General features: G+C 43.4%; 1 protein-coding gene across 1 annotated transcript in view; it reads right to left on the reverse strand.

Annotated features, from left to right (window-relative positions):
* Positions 1-12650, reverse strand: part of ITGAV (integrin subunit alpha V) — a 46839-nt gene extending 34189 nt beyond the window's left edge. Inside the window, exons 1-2 of the mRNA XM_031505363.3 lie at positions 12462-12650; positions 8569-8696 (exon numbers count right to left, since the gene is read on the reverse strand). Of these exons, the coding sequence (XP_031361223.3) occupies positions 8569-8696; positions 12462-12616 (283 nt within the window). The 5' untranslated portion in view covers positions 12617-12650. The remainder of the gene's footprint in view (positions 1-8568; positions 8697-12461) is intronic.
* Positions 12651-15379: the final 2729 nt, after the last annotated feature.

A 15379-nucleotide genomic window follows, 5' to 3' on the forward strand; every position in this document is an offset into this window, starting at 1 on the left:
GGGTAGTTAGGGCAAGAACAGAATTGAAATTAAAACAAAAACAAAAAAAAAAGGTGAGTTGCTGGTGGACCAATGGAGCACTGACTCTTTACCACATTCCATAGGATTTGAATAGAAAAAAGAAAATTAATGTGGAGAGATGCTGGGTAGAAATTGCAGAAAAAGAAAATAAATCCATCTTCCAAATATAATAAAAAGATCACTATTTTTTTTTTTTTTTCAGTGATGGATTTCTTTTAACTACCACTTTGGATTGCTGGCACCTTCTTCTCCCAAGGTAAATGCTATCAGTTACAGGAACAAAGGAGTTACTAGGAAAGTCCTGCTGCTGTAAAGACAGTTTTATATGTGTCTACAGTGCTATTTTTGACAGTCACCTTTTTTCTGGAAGTTTACTTTCAAGACTGTCATTCAGGCACTGACAAGAGAAATTCTAAATACTTAGAATTTCAGAAAAAGCCAACAACTAACACAATCCACAAAAAGTTGAAATATTGTCAAAGAGAAGGCCACAAATGTCTCTCCTGTTATTCTGTGTCTAGGAGTGGCTGCTGAAAAGCAAGATAGCTTTTTAAAAAAATAAAATTATTATTTTTAAAGACCTAACTGTAACCTGGGAAAGATCAAAAGAATTTTAGGAAATTATCACAGTGACCTTATCTTGACTTACAATAATAGCTTGTGGCTTTCCAGCCTGCTTCAATTCTCATTTTACAGAGAAAACCAGGAGGCATGTAATATTCCTCATTCTTTGCTTCTGCAAGAGAAGTAACTTTTGGATCCAGTTGTAACTTGCAGCCCGCCTGTTTTTATGGTAATGAACAAACTGAACTAAGACATCTACCCCATCTTCAGCCAGACTTAGCAGAGATGATCATGAGTCAAGAGTCACTTAACTGATGAAACCTGGTTTAATGTCATCATACTAAACACACTTAAGAAGTTGTAAAATGTAAATAGTCACCCAATTCACAGACCTCTTATTAAAATAAACCTCTTTGTAACTATGCTGATTCCACAGAAATGAAGTTGCCCTGCTAGGTGAAAGGAAAATATGCAGCTAGCCAAAAGAAAGACAAAGCTATAAAATAAGCAAGAGCCCTCTTTTCATAATAGGAGAACTTTATGCGGTGTAAATTGTGGGAATCCAGGGCATCCCTCTGGCTGCCCTGGCAGGTCTGGGACCCTGGCAGGGGTCAGGAACCCCCCTGGACAGAGCCCCCAGAGACACTGGCTGTGATCTCTGTCCATGGAAAAGAGTTTGCAATTTTACAGGATGAATTACAAGCTCTGAGTGTTTGATATGAGTAATAATTAGTGTGGCACGGGTGCAGAAGTAGAATTTTAGGATTCTAGATTAGGGGTCCAAAGGGGACAAGATGGAGGAAATTGGGTGTGCCTTGTCCTTTTTCTCCTTCTTCATGCCCTCCATGTTTCACTGTGGTGTTGGCATTGTTCTGTTGGTTCAGGCTGGGGACACACTGTCCAACCTAGGTGACAGATATTGGCACGTTATTGTAAATCCAGCCCAGTTTCTGGTATTTAATGTTTGTCACATCCCACTGAGGGCAGAGCCCCACACGCTGCCCTGCAGGACAGAGCTGGGCAGGGCAGCAGAACATGTTAGAGATAAACAGAATAAACAACCTTGGAACCAGCACAGACCAATTATGGCTTCTGCTTTGGCAGGGGGCAGAAAGACAGAGACTTTCTACAAACTGGGAATCACCAATACCACATAAGCTCCTCTTCACTTGAAACTCCCTGTGCTGGGAGGCAGCTGTTGCTTTAGCAACCTTGGTTTATCCACAGTGTTTTGCAATGACTCAGGGAGAGGGGAATACAGACCTTCCCACTGCTCCCCTTCCCTGTTCTGAGGGATGAATCCCACGTTTTCCCCCGGGCCATGCTGGAACAAAAGCATCTTTGCCTCATTGAAGTACGCCTTCGTTTTTTTGGGTTTTTTTTTCCAACCCGTCATCCCCCTGCGAGCCAGCCACATGCACACAGAGCCAACAGTGTTCACGCAGGAGTTCCTCATCACTAAAGCATGAGCAGCTCTGCTGTCAGCTCTAACAGCGTGGGGAGGAGCTGCCATAGGCTCTGCTGCTCTCTCCTGCATCCAGAGCAGCACCCGGATCCCAAGACAGCTCCAGTTACCCAGCACAAGGATAAAAAAGATAACAACCAAACTTCAGGGGGACTGAGGTAATGAGAGACTTAGGCAGATAAAAGTCAATCCATTTCACTCCCAATCAATGAATGGTCTTCAAAAGATTTATTGCTTTATTGCTGATGAAATCAATGGCCTCTGAGATTGGCATTCCCCTGTGGATTCCGTGGTGATGCCAGTAAAGCAATCAGCCAAAAGTAAAGCAGCACTTTGTTAGAACGAGCTATTTTCAAAGAATACCGGCCTATCCCACACTTCCTTATTTTGTAAGTGGAAATGATGGAGTTTTGAACAACTGACTGTTTTGCATAAATGATCAAAATCTCCAGGAGGGAAATGTAAGCTCATGGCACCCACTTCATCAGCGGATCTTACCGGGTAGCACTACAGCTCAAAGCTGCCTGAGGCTGTTAAAATACCCACTTCAAGCTAAATAGGTCACAGATAGATCCAGCCATGCCAGACCGGTGGTTTAGGCTTCCAAACAAAGCCTCCTATTGTCTAGGATCACCCACTCGGGGGATAGAAAAGAAAAACAAATCTGAAAACGTTAAGGAGTAATCAGGAGAGTTCTTTACAAGGGTATTTCCTTTGAAAAGTCTCCTTCTTCTCTTTTGGCACAAAACAAAGTATCCAGTCTCCAAAGAATTGTATCCAAAAGTATTTAAGAACGAACAATTTCTCTAAAATTACTTTGTTGCATCAAAACTTGGGAAGAGGAGGGGCAGTACAACTGCGAGTGATAAAACTTTCTCCAGGCAGAGGCCACACTGAATTCTTTTCCCAAAGCAGCAAAAAACACACCACACTGAGCTGAAAACTTCGAGATGCTCCTAGTTTCTAGCATTCAACAGCTTCTGCAAGTTTCCTCAGTCTTGAATTTTGAGATCTGCTACAGAGAATGAGAGCAGTAGGGAAAGCTTTCCCCAGGAGAAGGAATGACCACTCAGCCATGCATCCCTGGTTTACCACAGGTCTCAGAAAAGCAAAACAATCCATTGTCTGAACAAGCAAATCTTCCTGGGCTAAACACGAAATCTGCTCAAGAAATCTGAAACTCATTAGCATAGAAGTTCAATTTGGTTTTTATGAGCATATTTTCCTTTGTAACAGTTCATTGAGCTGTCTGCATTTCATCAGATGATTTTAAATGCAGCAGTTCTTGAGGCAGTCTCAGGACTGCACTTTTTGGTACTGACATAAAGAACTACAGTTTCAAGCATCTTGTACAGCAGAAGTTACATTTCTTAATTAAAGTTTTCTTTTAAAAAGCAGCAGGTAATAAAATAATTTTGTTACACTTTTATGAAAAGCCATAGACTCATGAGGAAACCAAACAATTTCCCACTATTCTTGACTGATGATGAGCTAGGAGCCCAATAAGAAAAATAAAATAATATAAATAATGATGAAGATTGTTTCTCTTTGGAAAGCAAGCACATAGGAAATGTTTGATTTATATTAATTTGCCACATGTATAGCCTGATTGACTCCAACTGGTTACATGGGTCTCTGAATAATTTTTGGTTTGTTGAAATGAAAACTCAGAATGATCCTCTAAAATTCCAAGGGCAAATAATGGAGGTATTAGACATCAGACAATTAGCTAAGTGTATCAACCCTTCCATGTCTGCCTAAATGTAAAACACAGAAGTAAAAACAAAGATGATGTGTTGATTTTCCTAAAAAGCACATCTGACCACCTCTCTGCTCACTGGTTTTGTTGTCTGACTCAGTGAACTTTTGATCCTCCTGTTGCCAGAAAAAAATATGTTTAATTTTATACACAGAAAATGGACAACTACACAAAATAAATTTAACTTGTGGAATACCCTTTAACTTTCCAGGACTTTTTTTTTCCTGAGGATGATTATGGAAACACTATTGGCTATATCTGGTACTATCTATGAAAATTTGCTGTGCCAGTCTGTGAAGATGAAAAAAGGAGAGGGAGACTGATACATCTTTAAAACAAATGGATTTGGATTTTGGCCTCAGAACTGATCAGAAACAGAAAATGGGCTGAGTATTAAGTGCATTCCCTTCACAGTTTACCCACAAGAAATATGTTTTTCCTGGAAAAAGCTGCTAAGCAGCTGGCAGAAAAAGCCAAGTTTTAAACTTTTTAAGAGAGGAACCACGTCTCTGCTCAGTCTGGTAGAAAGGGCTCAGCCAGGTACAAAAGCAGTTTTTCCACTATTTGCTTCCCCAGATACTTTATTTTTCACAAAATTCAGAGTTTTCCCCTATTTCAATGGATTTAAACAAAAAATTAAACTAAATTTTCAGTCACAACATTATCCAGTGTGAAAAACAGAGAAGAAGGAATGAAGATAAATATTTACCTGGAGCTACAACCTGTGATTTTGGTTAATTTGAATGTGCAACATAAAACATCTTGCAGAGGGGAAACGATTTATTACCAATGCTTGTGTTTATGAAAATTTTGAAGAATATGCTATCTTGAGAATATAAATTTCCCTCCAGTGCTTGTCCTGAAAAAACAGGGCCTCCTACACATTCTGAAGGTCTGAAAGTTAACAGGGACAGAGGGGAAAAATCCCAAGTATTTTACATAGCAATTGAATTAAAATTGTGGTCATGCTTTGTCACTTGTAGAAAGAAGTCAAGATATAGAAGAAAACCAATACCAGGAATTTTAGTTTTGTGACAGAGGCATGTTCGCTGCTGAATTAAGAAGGTAAACAGGAATAGGGTTTAAAAAGTGTTTAAATCAGACCTGTTTCTAGCTGGACTTGCAGAGTAACCTGTTAAAGTAACAGCAGAACTGCTTCATATTTCTGTTTTGCATAGGACTAACAGAGGTGTGCACTTGCTCTGGTGCTTGGGTCCTTCTTAACCCACTACCTTGATGTGCTTCTAAGAGCAGAAGCCAGCCTGAAACACTTGCCTGATGACATTAGAAAGTCTTTTTTTAAAAGAAATATTCAATTTCTAGCCCAAGCACACCCAGCACAGCCATGTGCACCCTGAACTTCAGGGCAGACTCTAGCACACACGTCTGCTATGCCACTTTCACATAGTCATAACTGTGTTAAATCAAAGCCAACTGATGTCACTGCTAAAAGGCTGAGAAGCCTCACAGCAAAGCATCTTTACATTTGGGAAGTGTTAATGTGCCATATAAACATTTTGCCTTCCAAAGCCACCATATATACCAGAATGTCAAAAGCAATTAGTGTAATGTGCACAGAAACACACAGACAGAATATTCTCCAGTGTATTTTCAGTGAGTATAACCACTGTGCTGAGAGATCCAGGACAAGGGGAGATTCCCTTCCACAAATTCTCCCTGCCCATAGCTGGGGGTGGGAACTAGATCATCTTCAGGGTCTCTTTCAACCCAAACCATTCTGTGATTCCATAAAATATATTGCTGTTTTAAATTAGAAAATATGCTGTGAAAGAATATTGCTTTTTTTAGCCAGAGGTTTAAAAATTATAATGACTGCTTTTATTTGATTTTGTTTTTTTATGTTACAGGCTGATGGGAAGGGTATGAAAAAGAGGGAAAAACATGTAATTTCAGCATGAGAACTACATAAATGGACTCCTACTGCCCAACTCCCATCCTGACAGAACTGAATGGTCACCCACAGGAAGGAATACACAGAGTAGGAAATTCTGTAGTACAGGAACTATCAGCTCAATGACTTATCTGCTTCCTCCAGGGCAGCTGGGGTGAGGGTAAGTGCAAGTAAGCAAGCAATGCTGCTGAACTGCAGGGCTGGAACAGCTCTTCCAAAGGTTATCTTCCAGCAGCTGGTACCTTCTCTCCTAGGCTACAGAAGAGCTGTGGCATTTGATCACCTAAATGACCATGCTGCTCTGCAAATATGATATTAAAGCCAAAAGCAAGAGCTAGAAAGTAAAACCCAGCCCTGTCCAACCAGTGAGCTCAGCGTGGCTTTTGTATAGATGGGGAAGAGAAATGGACCCATAAAGCCTCAGAAAAACTTAAATAAAAAACAAGGTCTGTTGAAGAAGAAATAGTCCTAATTAAGAGTAATAGAACAACATCTAGAGAAAGAAACCCTGCTTGCTGGACTTCTGCAAAACTCTGGCCTCATATTTATTTGTGATAAAAGACAAAGGGTCATGACTCCTGTTAATTATGGGCATCCAACTCCACTTACAGAGTTTGGCATCATCAGACAAACAGAGGAAAGCCACAAGTACAAGCATTCTCATTATTTTCACAGGTCAGATTTCTCACTGGCTGTAAGCAATTAGAAAATAACCCTGAAGAAACACATCTAAGTAATGATGCAGAACATGGTTTTTCCAGTAAATCTGGGAGGGAATAAAAAATCTGCCTTGTATCGCAGGGCTAAGCAACACCTCTGGAGTTACAGATGGTAATGCACCAATGATAAGCAGTGATGGATCAGCCTGGATTCCTGTTAGAGGCTACATTTAGTCATCTACAAAAAGCCCCTTTGCATCAGCACCACAAGTTAGTGGTCAGATCTTCCACTTCCTGCTCCCCAGAGTGGGTCAGGAATCTTCCCCAAGCCCTGTTCCCTAAAGAGGCAGGGACAGGCAGGAGCAGGGCTTACAGTGCTGGCTGTGACTTTGTCACCAGAACACAGGGAATTGAACATTGTGTTATGCACAAAGAAAAAGACATCTTCTTTTTTGTCTCAGGGCATTTATTATTTTATCAAGCTGAAATACAATGCCCCTTTTCACCAGGATAATAATTGACAAATGCGTTATTCCCCCATTCATTGCCTCAAAGCTGGAGTGAGTAAAGCCTGCCTGAAAAAAATCCTCTTAAGCCCTTATGACCTGCTATTTTTACTGTTAAATTTCAAGCAATTAACATGCCTGATCCTTAAAGGCAAATGACAAGCAAAACACTGTCTGTTTGCCCAGAAGCATGTTCCTTAAACACAGACATGCAGGAAAGCAGCCAGTGATCTCTATCAACTCCACCTGGCACATGGAAAAGCCTACTGCAAATGTTCATAATTGCACTGTAATTCCCATTGAAAGTTGTGTCTAGAACCTACATGTGTGGCTCATCTTTCCCCACCAGAAGTTTTTGGCTATATATTAATGATGATTATTAACTAGGGACATCGAGATTTTTTTCTTAAAAGCACCCACACTAACAAAATGTACACTTGTATTCTAGTAAACAAAAAGCCCAGAGAACAACAACAAGAAGATAGTTATAATCTGGTTTTGCTGCTTTGACACTGATGCAGAAAAAAATGTCAGACTTTGCAGCTTATTAGAGATTTTTAGTAATCTGACAGATATACTCCTACTGAATGATATGAGAGAATGATAATGACTTGGGGTTTGTGGGTGCCATTGCAAACATCTTTTCTTTGTGTTTTTTTGCAATGGAACTGGTGACATAGTGGTTTTCACAAAAAGATATGAAGACTTCAGGAATCTGAATACCAACAGTGTTTTGTGGCATACCTTGACAGTGGAATTGGAAGAAGAGCTTCTCCACTCTACTGCACACAATTTAAAAAGGCTGCATCAATCTAGCAACTTCTAGACTGCCAAGTCAAAACACTGGCAGAGGCAAGAATGAATTACAACCAACCAGATCTTCAAGGCACAGGTGTTTCCTCTGCCTTACCATATGGGTCTTGCTAATCCCCTCCCATGACATGGGGAGGTTTTTCCGCTGCCCTGAAACATGCTGTGGAAAACAGGATTCAGCAGCGAGTGGCTGGAGCAGAAAAGCACATGCAGTGCATTCTCATGACCTGCCACAGCCTGTGGAAATCACTGTGTGCACCAGAGCATGAAGAATGGCTGAAATTTTTCATGTCCACACTGCTGCTGCTCAGCTCTTCTGTGCTTCAGCACAGGGTAAGGAATGCCTATTACCTGAGTGCTGCTATCATATAAGCCACAAACACTGTGGAGCTATATCTGAGGGGAAAAATTTTAAAAATACATTTTTTTCTCCACAGTTTTTAGGACATACTCCTAGTTTTAGATGAAACTTCTGGGTATTTCTGCCTAAACCACCTTTGCTGATATTGAAAGTACCTTTCCTCATATGACACATTCTTAATAGGAAGAAAACCCCTCAGGGTTCATTGGAAATTAGGTTGCCAAATGTTTTAGGATTGTTGAAAAGTACAGAGGAGAAATATAAATAGGTTAAAACACAAGAAGAATAATGTTTGCTCACTCAGGCTTTCAGCACATACCAGGGACAACAGAATTCTAACAGAGAGGAGAGGAAAAGGAAAGCACAAACACGCCTTGACTAGCTGCCAGTCAAAAACCAACCACATTCACACTGACCATGAAATATCCCAGAGGGACATGAAACCTTTCTGCTTCCCCACAGCAGCATCAGAGCAGAGACATTCCATCTCCTCCCACCCACACATTACCTGTGGCATCAAACACAATGGGCTGGCAGTTCCTGTTGGAGTTCCAGTTGCATTTGAGCACCTGCCCTCCCTCTACGATGTTGTGCTGGGTAGTGTTTGCTTTCGGAGCTCCCACCAAGAGATACGTCCTGCAGGAAAAAGAAGAAGCAAAACAAAGGTTTCAACACTTAAGGCACAGCTGTTATAACTTTATGACATCTGAAGAATCAATAAAGCAGAAGTCTTGCTACTCTAATCTAAATCAAACTTGAACTACTCTCAGTTACAGAGAAATTCATGTGAGGTTCCCTTTTCTGCATCAAAAGCATGCAAAAAAACCTCATTTACCAAAAGAAGAGGAAAAAAAAAGATATTACAAATTTAAAGTATCCAGGCTTCCTTAGGATTATATTTTAAATGAGAGAAACACCTTTCATGCTCTTTTTTCATTTCAAAAATATGTATGTGTACAGCAGAACAGGAAATTGTGTACTTCTGCACCTTACGAAAGCCATCAGGTGGCATAATTTCTGTTAATTTTGTGAGTAAGGGTAATTCAGGGAAGTCAGTCAAAATGGAAACAATATGTAAACAAAGCAGCAGTGCACTGGGAGCTCAGCATGTACTGAACGTGATGAGTCAGCCCTGCCTGAGCAAGTGCTCCTGTAAAAACAATCTCCAAGTGCCAGCCACTCCGAGCCACAGATCTGCATGTTAATGAATCCTTACCCACACCCACTGCACAGGCATCATTTTCTTGTTAGCATCTGCTGTGCTTTTCTGCACCTCTGCTTTACAGGCACTTGTTCCGTGCACCCCGAGCAGGAACTGCCTCGAGACTGTGCCTGCACAGGTGGCAAAATTCAGAAGTGTCAAAGTAAGAAACACTGAACAAGGCTCTTGGCATCTTCCAGGACCTTCCAGGAGCCCCAGCACCTCTGAGACCCCACTTCACTCATCAGCATTTGCCTGAGAAAGTCAATGTGAAGCATGAAGTCATGCTTAGAAGACAAAATCTAGTGCTTCCTTACACTATAATCACTCTGCTCTGTGGCTTCCCTGTATGCTGCTTAAGAGAGAATGCAGCTTGCAAGAGCAGGTCTTGTCAGGCACTACAGTTCTCTAGTTTGGAAACTGGTTAGCTGAACAAGCTGCAGGACTGGTTGGAGAGAATGGCTGCAGGCAGGCAAACCCAGGCTTATCAAACTTGCTTTGGTTTTCAGAATCATCTCCAGGCTCCTTTCCAGTAGAGAGATAAGTACAGGTATAAACATATAGCACCTTATCAAAGCTCAGTTTGCATGAAGACCTACCAGTTTTCAACCTGTGTGAATTTTCAGAACCATAAAAATGTCCTGGCATGGACCCTGATAGAAAATCCAGGCTAGCTGGCAATCCATTTGTTTTCCTGAGTTGCCATTCTTAGACTGTTTAGATTTTTGAAACATTTTAATCAGTTTAAAATCAGCTCTCTGAGCAGAACAGAAATGCTTAAAAATGAACATTATAATGCCAAGTAAAGAAACATATAAATTGTTATAATTACCACCTATTAAAAAAGTGGTAGCTTACCTCCCATTTTACTCTTGTACCACTGACTTTTGAGAAGTCCTCCAATGAAACGCTTATTTAAAAGATTTATTCATTCCAATTCTAATTATATATTTTAAATTTTTATTAAGCTAACATTTGTGATGAAGTTTATTAAAAAAAATTACAAATAAAGGAACCATTATGTGGTTCCACAAAGGTTTTTTCCCCAAAATGCATTTTCATCATCAGAGACCAAGCAAGCCGATTTTGTCACAGCTCTTCTAATAATATGCAAATTACCCAAATACTTAGAAGTCGCTAATGCACATACAGAATAGAGGGACAATTGCATTTCCATGGGAATACACCAGCTATGCTTTGATACTGCCAATTTCCTGTATCATGCTCCTGAAGCACCCACCCCATCCCAACGCTGGGGCAACACCAGGAGTGTTCTGGCACTTTGGTGTGCCTACAGGAACAGCCCCTTTCCAGGGCTTTCCAGGGCCAACAGAGGAGCTGGGGCTTCCATGGAGGTGCACGCTGGACTAACAGAGGGGGTGTGACAAACCTGCTCCAGCTGTCAGGGAGCTGTGCTCCTGTGAAAGCTGCACCCACTGCCAGGCAGCACACAGCCCCTGCCTGGCACAGCACCATCACTTCCACGCCTGCGTTAGGACTTTCAACCTGGACTTCTAAATATGCTTCAGTCTGGCATCCAGCAGGTCAAAATAGACTGTGCAGCTGGAGCATTCAGGAACTAACAGCATGCCTTTGTTGTCAGGCTAGACAATCCAAAAAGCTTTAGCCCAACGAAACTGATCTAATCTCTGGTACTCATGGATAAAACAGGTGATGAAGAAAAGCTCACCAAAGCAAAAAGAAAGGCATGAAACCTTGTGACACCCCACAAGCCTGGACACTGCATAGAAGTATTTCTGGCTATTTCAGGAGACAAGATATCAGTGGCCATAGGCATAAACTGAAAATTTAACACCACTAGAGCCTGTTCCTCTGAAAGCTGCAGAACTACTTGATTCAATTAAGAACTTAAATGGAGATACAAACAAACTCCTAGTGATGACCAAAAAAAAAAAAAAAAAAAAAGAGGTGAGAATTCCCTTTGAAATATACAGAAGCTTTTCATGCTGCCTGACAACCACACTGTTTTCTTTAATAGCAGTGCAATTTGAGGTCAATAGTTCTTATAAAAATAATGGAAAGGTTCCAAATAGTGATTTCATGGAGAGTTGTGTCACATAATTCCTTATCAGAAAGCAGGGAAGAAAGTTTATTACATGCATTTACCAGTCTCTTGATAACTGCAGGCCACACATGCTGACTTAAAAATAAAGGGCGGGACAAAAATAGAAGTTTTTTTCTTTTAGTACCAAGACTTACAGGATTAAGATAGCGGAGAAAGATGGTGCAACATGTGCAAGTTAAGACAGGCTGGCTTCTAATATATGTACGTCATAAAAAAATTCAAACAAAGCTAGATGATGTACTGCAGAAAGACTTGCTCAATAGCTGTACAATTTGCTTATAAAGTTTTACAAGCTAAAGATTAAGGGGCGGGGGGGGGGGGGGGAGAGAATACCTCCTTAGCAGGATCAAAGCCAGCAACTTTTCCAATTTTACAGTCCTTAAGATGGGAGAGGGGTGGGAGAGAAGTGACAAAAGCTGGTTTTACTGTAGCCCGCATTTCAGAGCCAGAGCCTGATTCATTCTGGCAACACCGAGGCTGTGCGAGTCAGTGACACAAGGATTCAAAGGTCTGAAACGCAACAGCGACTACACTCTGCCTAATGTTTAACATGAAACGGGAACATATTCAGGAAGCAGACGTGGAGGGTGCTTGTATGGACCTTTTCTTTCTCTAGACTCCTCAGCAGCTTGCTGACTCGCACAGACTCACCACAATTCAAACAACATTCCCGCAAAGCACACCCAAAGAGAAAACAGCAGGTTTTCTCAAATGCCACGGGACACAGCTTCAGCAAACAAAGTACCATAACTACATCTTTCTACACTGTTTTTATCGCCACCATCATGAGACCAGGCTGTGCAGAGAATCCCGCAGCGCAAGGTTCATTGCCCCACCGCAGCCGCGGCCGCTCGGGATCGCCTTTGGCTCCCCGGCCAGGGGAGGGATGCGGAGCGGTCCCTGCCGGGCAGCGCCGGGGGCAGGCGCCGGCTCCAGCCCCGCTCCGGGGCCTGAGCAAAGCCGCGTCCCCTCCGAGAGCCGCCCGGCCCGCCCGGGCTGCTGAGGGCGGGGGCAGCTCGCCATCCTCGCCGGCTCTCGCCCCGCGCCGGGACAACGCCGCCCTGCTCGGGCTCCGCGGGGGGCGGCTCGGCGGGCGGGCGGGACGCGCACTTACGAGAACGGGTCTGGGGCGAAGAAGTCCACGGCGAAGCCGAAGTAGCTGCCCGCCGGGCCCGAGTAGACGGCCGGGCGCTCCACGTCCAGGTTGAAGGCGCTGCCCGGGGCCAGCGCGGCGCCCAGCAGGAGCAGCAGCGTGCCCAGGCGCGCCATGGCCCGGCCCGCGCTGCTCCGCGGGCGCGGCTCTGCCGGGACGCGCCGGCCCCGCGCCGAGGGGGCGGAGGGGCCGCGCGTTTCCCGCGGCGGGGCGGGAGCGCGGCGCGGTCACTTCCCCCTTCTCGCCGGGACGGGGGCGGCAGGAAGGAGAGGCGGCATCATGTGGTGCCGGGGGCGGGCCCTGGCCGCTCCGGGCCCGGGCCGCCGCGCTCTTCCGCCGGGAGCGGGCGGGGAGCGCCCGGCACGGCCCGGCTCCGGCGGGACTCCGGGCCCGGAGCTGCCCTCGCTCCAAGCATCCCACTGTTCTCTCCGCCCGAGACGAAGGCTGGAGGAAGGTCAAGGAAATTCTTCCTTGTGAAGCCCTGGCACAGGTTGCCCAGAGCAGCTGTGGCTGCCCCATCCCTGCCCGGGTTGGACACGGCTTGGAGCAACCTGGGATAGTAGAAGGTGTCCCTGCCCACGGCAGGGGCTGACATGAGATGGTCTTTAAGGTCCCTTCCAACCCAAACCATTGTATCATCCTATGAAAGAGTGCTAGAAATTTGAAGAGGGGCACACATCCCTGCCTGGCTTTACCAAGTCTGTTTGGTGAAGCCTTTCTGAACAAGTCTTTCAGCAAAGCTGTTAAGCAAGGAGTGAAGGGAGTGCCAGTGTGGAGCCAGCCATGGAGGAAAAAAAAAAATCTCGATTTTCAAACACATAGGCTATTAAATGAAGTAATTTTAAATCCCAGGGTCACAGCACCTCCCCAGCCACAGGAATGCCCAGCAGCAGGTGCAAGGCAGGGAAGAGGGAGCCTGTAAATCCTCCCTGATGGAGGTCCCTGTTACTGTTGCACCCCTGCACTACCCACCTAGGGAAGAACCACGCAGCACAGCTCCAATCTCTTCAGTTGTGGTTTGGAGCTCTTGTATCATCGCTCACTAATAACATTTTAGCACTATCATCCCGACTCAGCCAGCTGCAGGCTGCTGTCAAACCCATCCTAGCCTCGCCCTCCTCAGCCGGTAAGAGAGTTCAACATCTGCTGAGTATAGATAGCAGTGTCTCAGGTAAAACAAAACACAATGAACACCTACAAAGAGCAAAAAATTCATATTAATTTGTACAACATAACAGGACTGGAGTATATTGCCACCAAAAGTCTAAACTTTTTGTTTTCCTCATTGTGAGCATGATAAAAAGGGACAGAACAAACAATGATGTTTCAAGCCTTAAATAAAAGCTAAAAATACCCCATACATATTTACCAAGGGACTGATTTAGTCTAATGGGAATCCCAAAAGAAAAACATTTCTACAATAAGCAGAGGAAAACCCAAAGAATCACCAGCTACTCCTCTGTTCCATTCACTTGTTCTCGCTATTAATTATAATTTCTTTGGGAAGTCACCTTAAAAATTCTATCAAGAAAGGGAGTTCCTATACATAAACTTGATGCTTGTTGCTAATTTTTCTAAGTTTGCTGCCCCCTCAACATATTAAAAAAAACCCACCCAACCAACCAAACTCCACATTACTTTTATTGTTATTTACTGACTTGTCTCAGAGCTTTTATACTACAGACCTGATCAAAGCAAAACTACAGATGAGTTAATAAGTTTCCAAACATTAGTAAATAGGGCAATAAACTAAAGAGTAGTTTATGAGTACTTTGATCAGTAAATCAGTAACTTAGGAAAAGGAGGATTTATTTTCTCTACTTGATTGAATAACCTCACAACGTCACACAAGCAGTGAAGGATAAATTATCTTTAAGACACTAGAATTTTTTTAACCAAATGATAATTTTGGCTTTCTAGGAACTGGATAACCTCACAACATCACACAAGCAGCAAAGGATAAATTACCTTTAAGATATGAGAAATTTTTTTAACCAAATGATCAATTTTGGCTTCTTAGGGACTGGATAATCTCACAACATCACACAAGCAAGCGAAGGGTAAATTATCTTTAAGACACTAGAATTTTTTTAACCAAATGATAATTTTGGCTTCCTGGGAACTGGATAACCTCACAACATCACACAAGCAGTGAAAGATAAATTAAGCTTTAAGATACTAAAAATTTTTTAACCAAATGATCAATTTTGGCATCCTAGGGAGTGTATAACTCCCCAACATCACATAAGCAGCGAAGGATAAATGAAGGATAAATTATCTTTAAGTTATGAGAATTTTTTTAACCAAATGATCAGTTTTGGCTTCCTAAGGACTGTATAACCTCACAACATCACACAAGCAGTGAAGGATAAGATATCTTTAAGACACTACAATTTATTAAACCAATTTTGGCTTCCTAGGGAGTGGCTGCGCAGCGCTCCTTGTTGTCAGAAATCGCAAAGCCAGTCCATAGGAGCAACTCAAGAGTCAGGGGCACTCATCCCTCATCCCAAACGCTTCTCTCCCTTCAAGAGGGTTGTCCTTTCGCAGCTGCTGCGTGTGTTCCGTGCCCCTTTGGGCAGTGCGAGGTGCCCTGCCTCAGCCCCGGGCAGGGCTCCGCTCGCAGGGACTGAGTCACCGGGGCTGCAGGAAGCGGCGGCGCTGCCGCCTGGCCCCAGGTCACAGCACAGGCGGAGTCGAGCAGTCTAGACAGCCCCAGAGCCGAGCCACAGCTCCCCGGATGGCATCACAGCCCCCAGCCTCCTCGTGGGAAAAGCAAATGAAGCGCACAGGCTTGGGATGCGCTTCCAATCAAAGCCAATCTTACTGTAAATGACAGAAAGTGAGTGATTGATTCCGGGGCTTGCATCGAGTTACCC

Source organism: Lonchura striata, chromosome 7 (genome assembly GCF_050655825.1).
Source record: "Lonchura striata isolate lonStrDom1 chromosome 7, ASM5065582v1, whole genome shotgun sequence".
Lineage (NCBI taxonomy): Eukaryota > Metazoa > Chordata > Aves > Passeriformes > Estrildidae > Lonchura > Lonchura striata.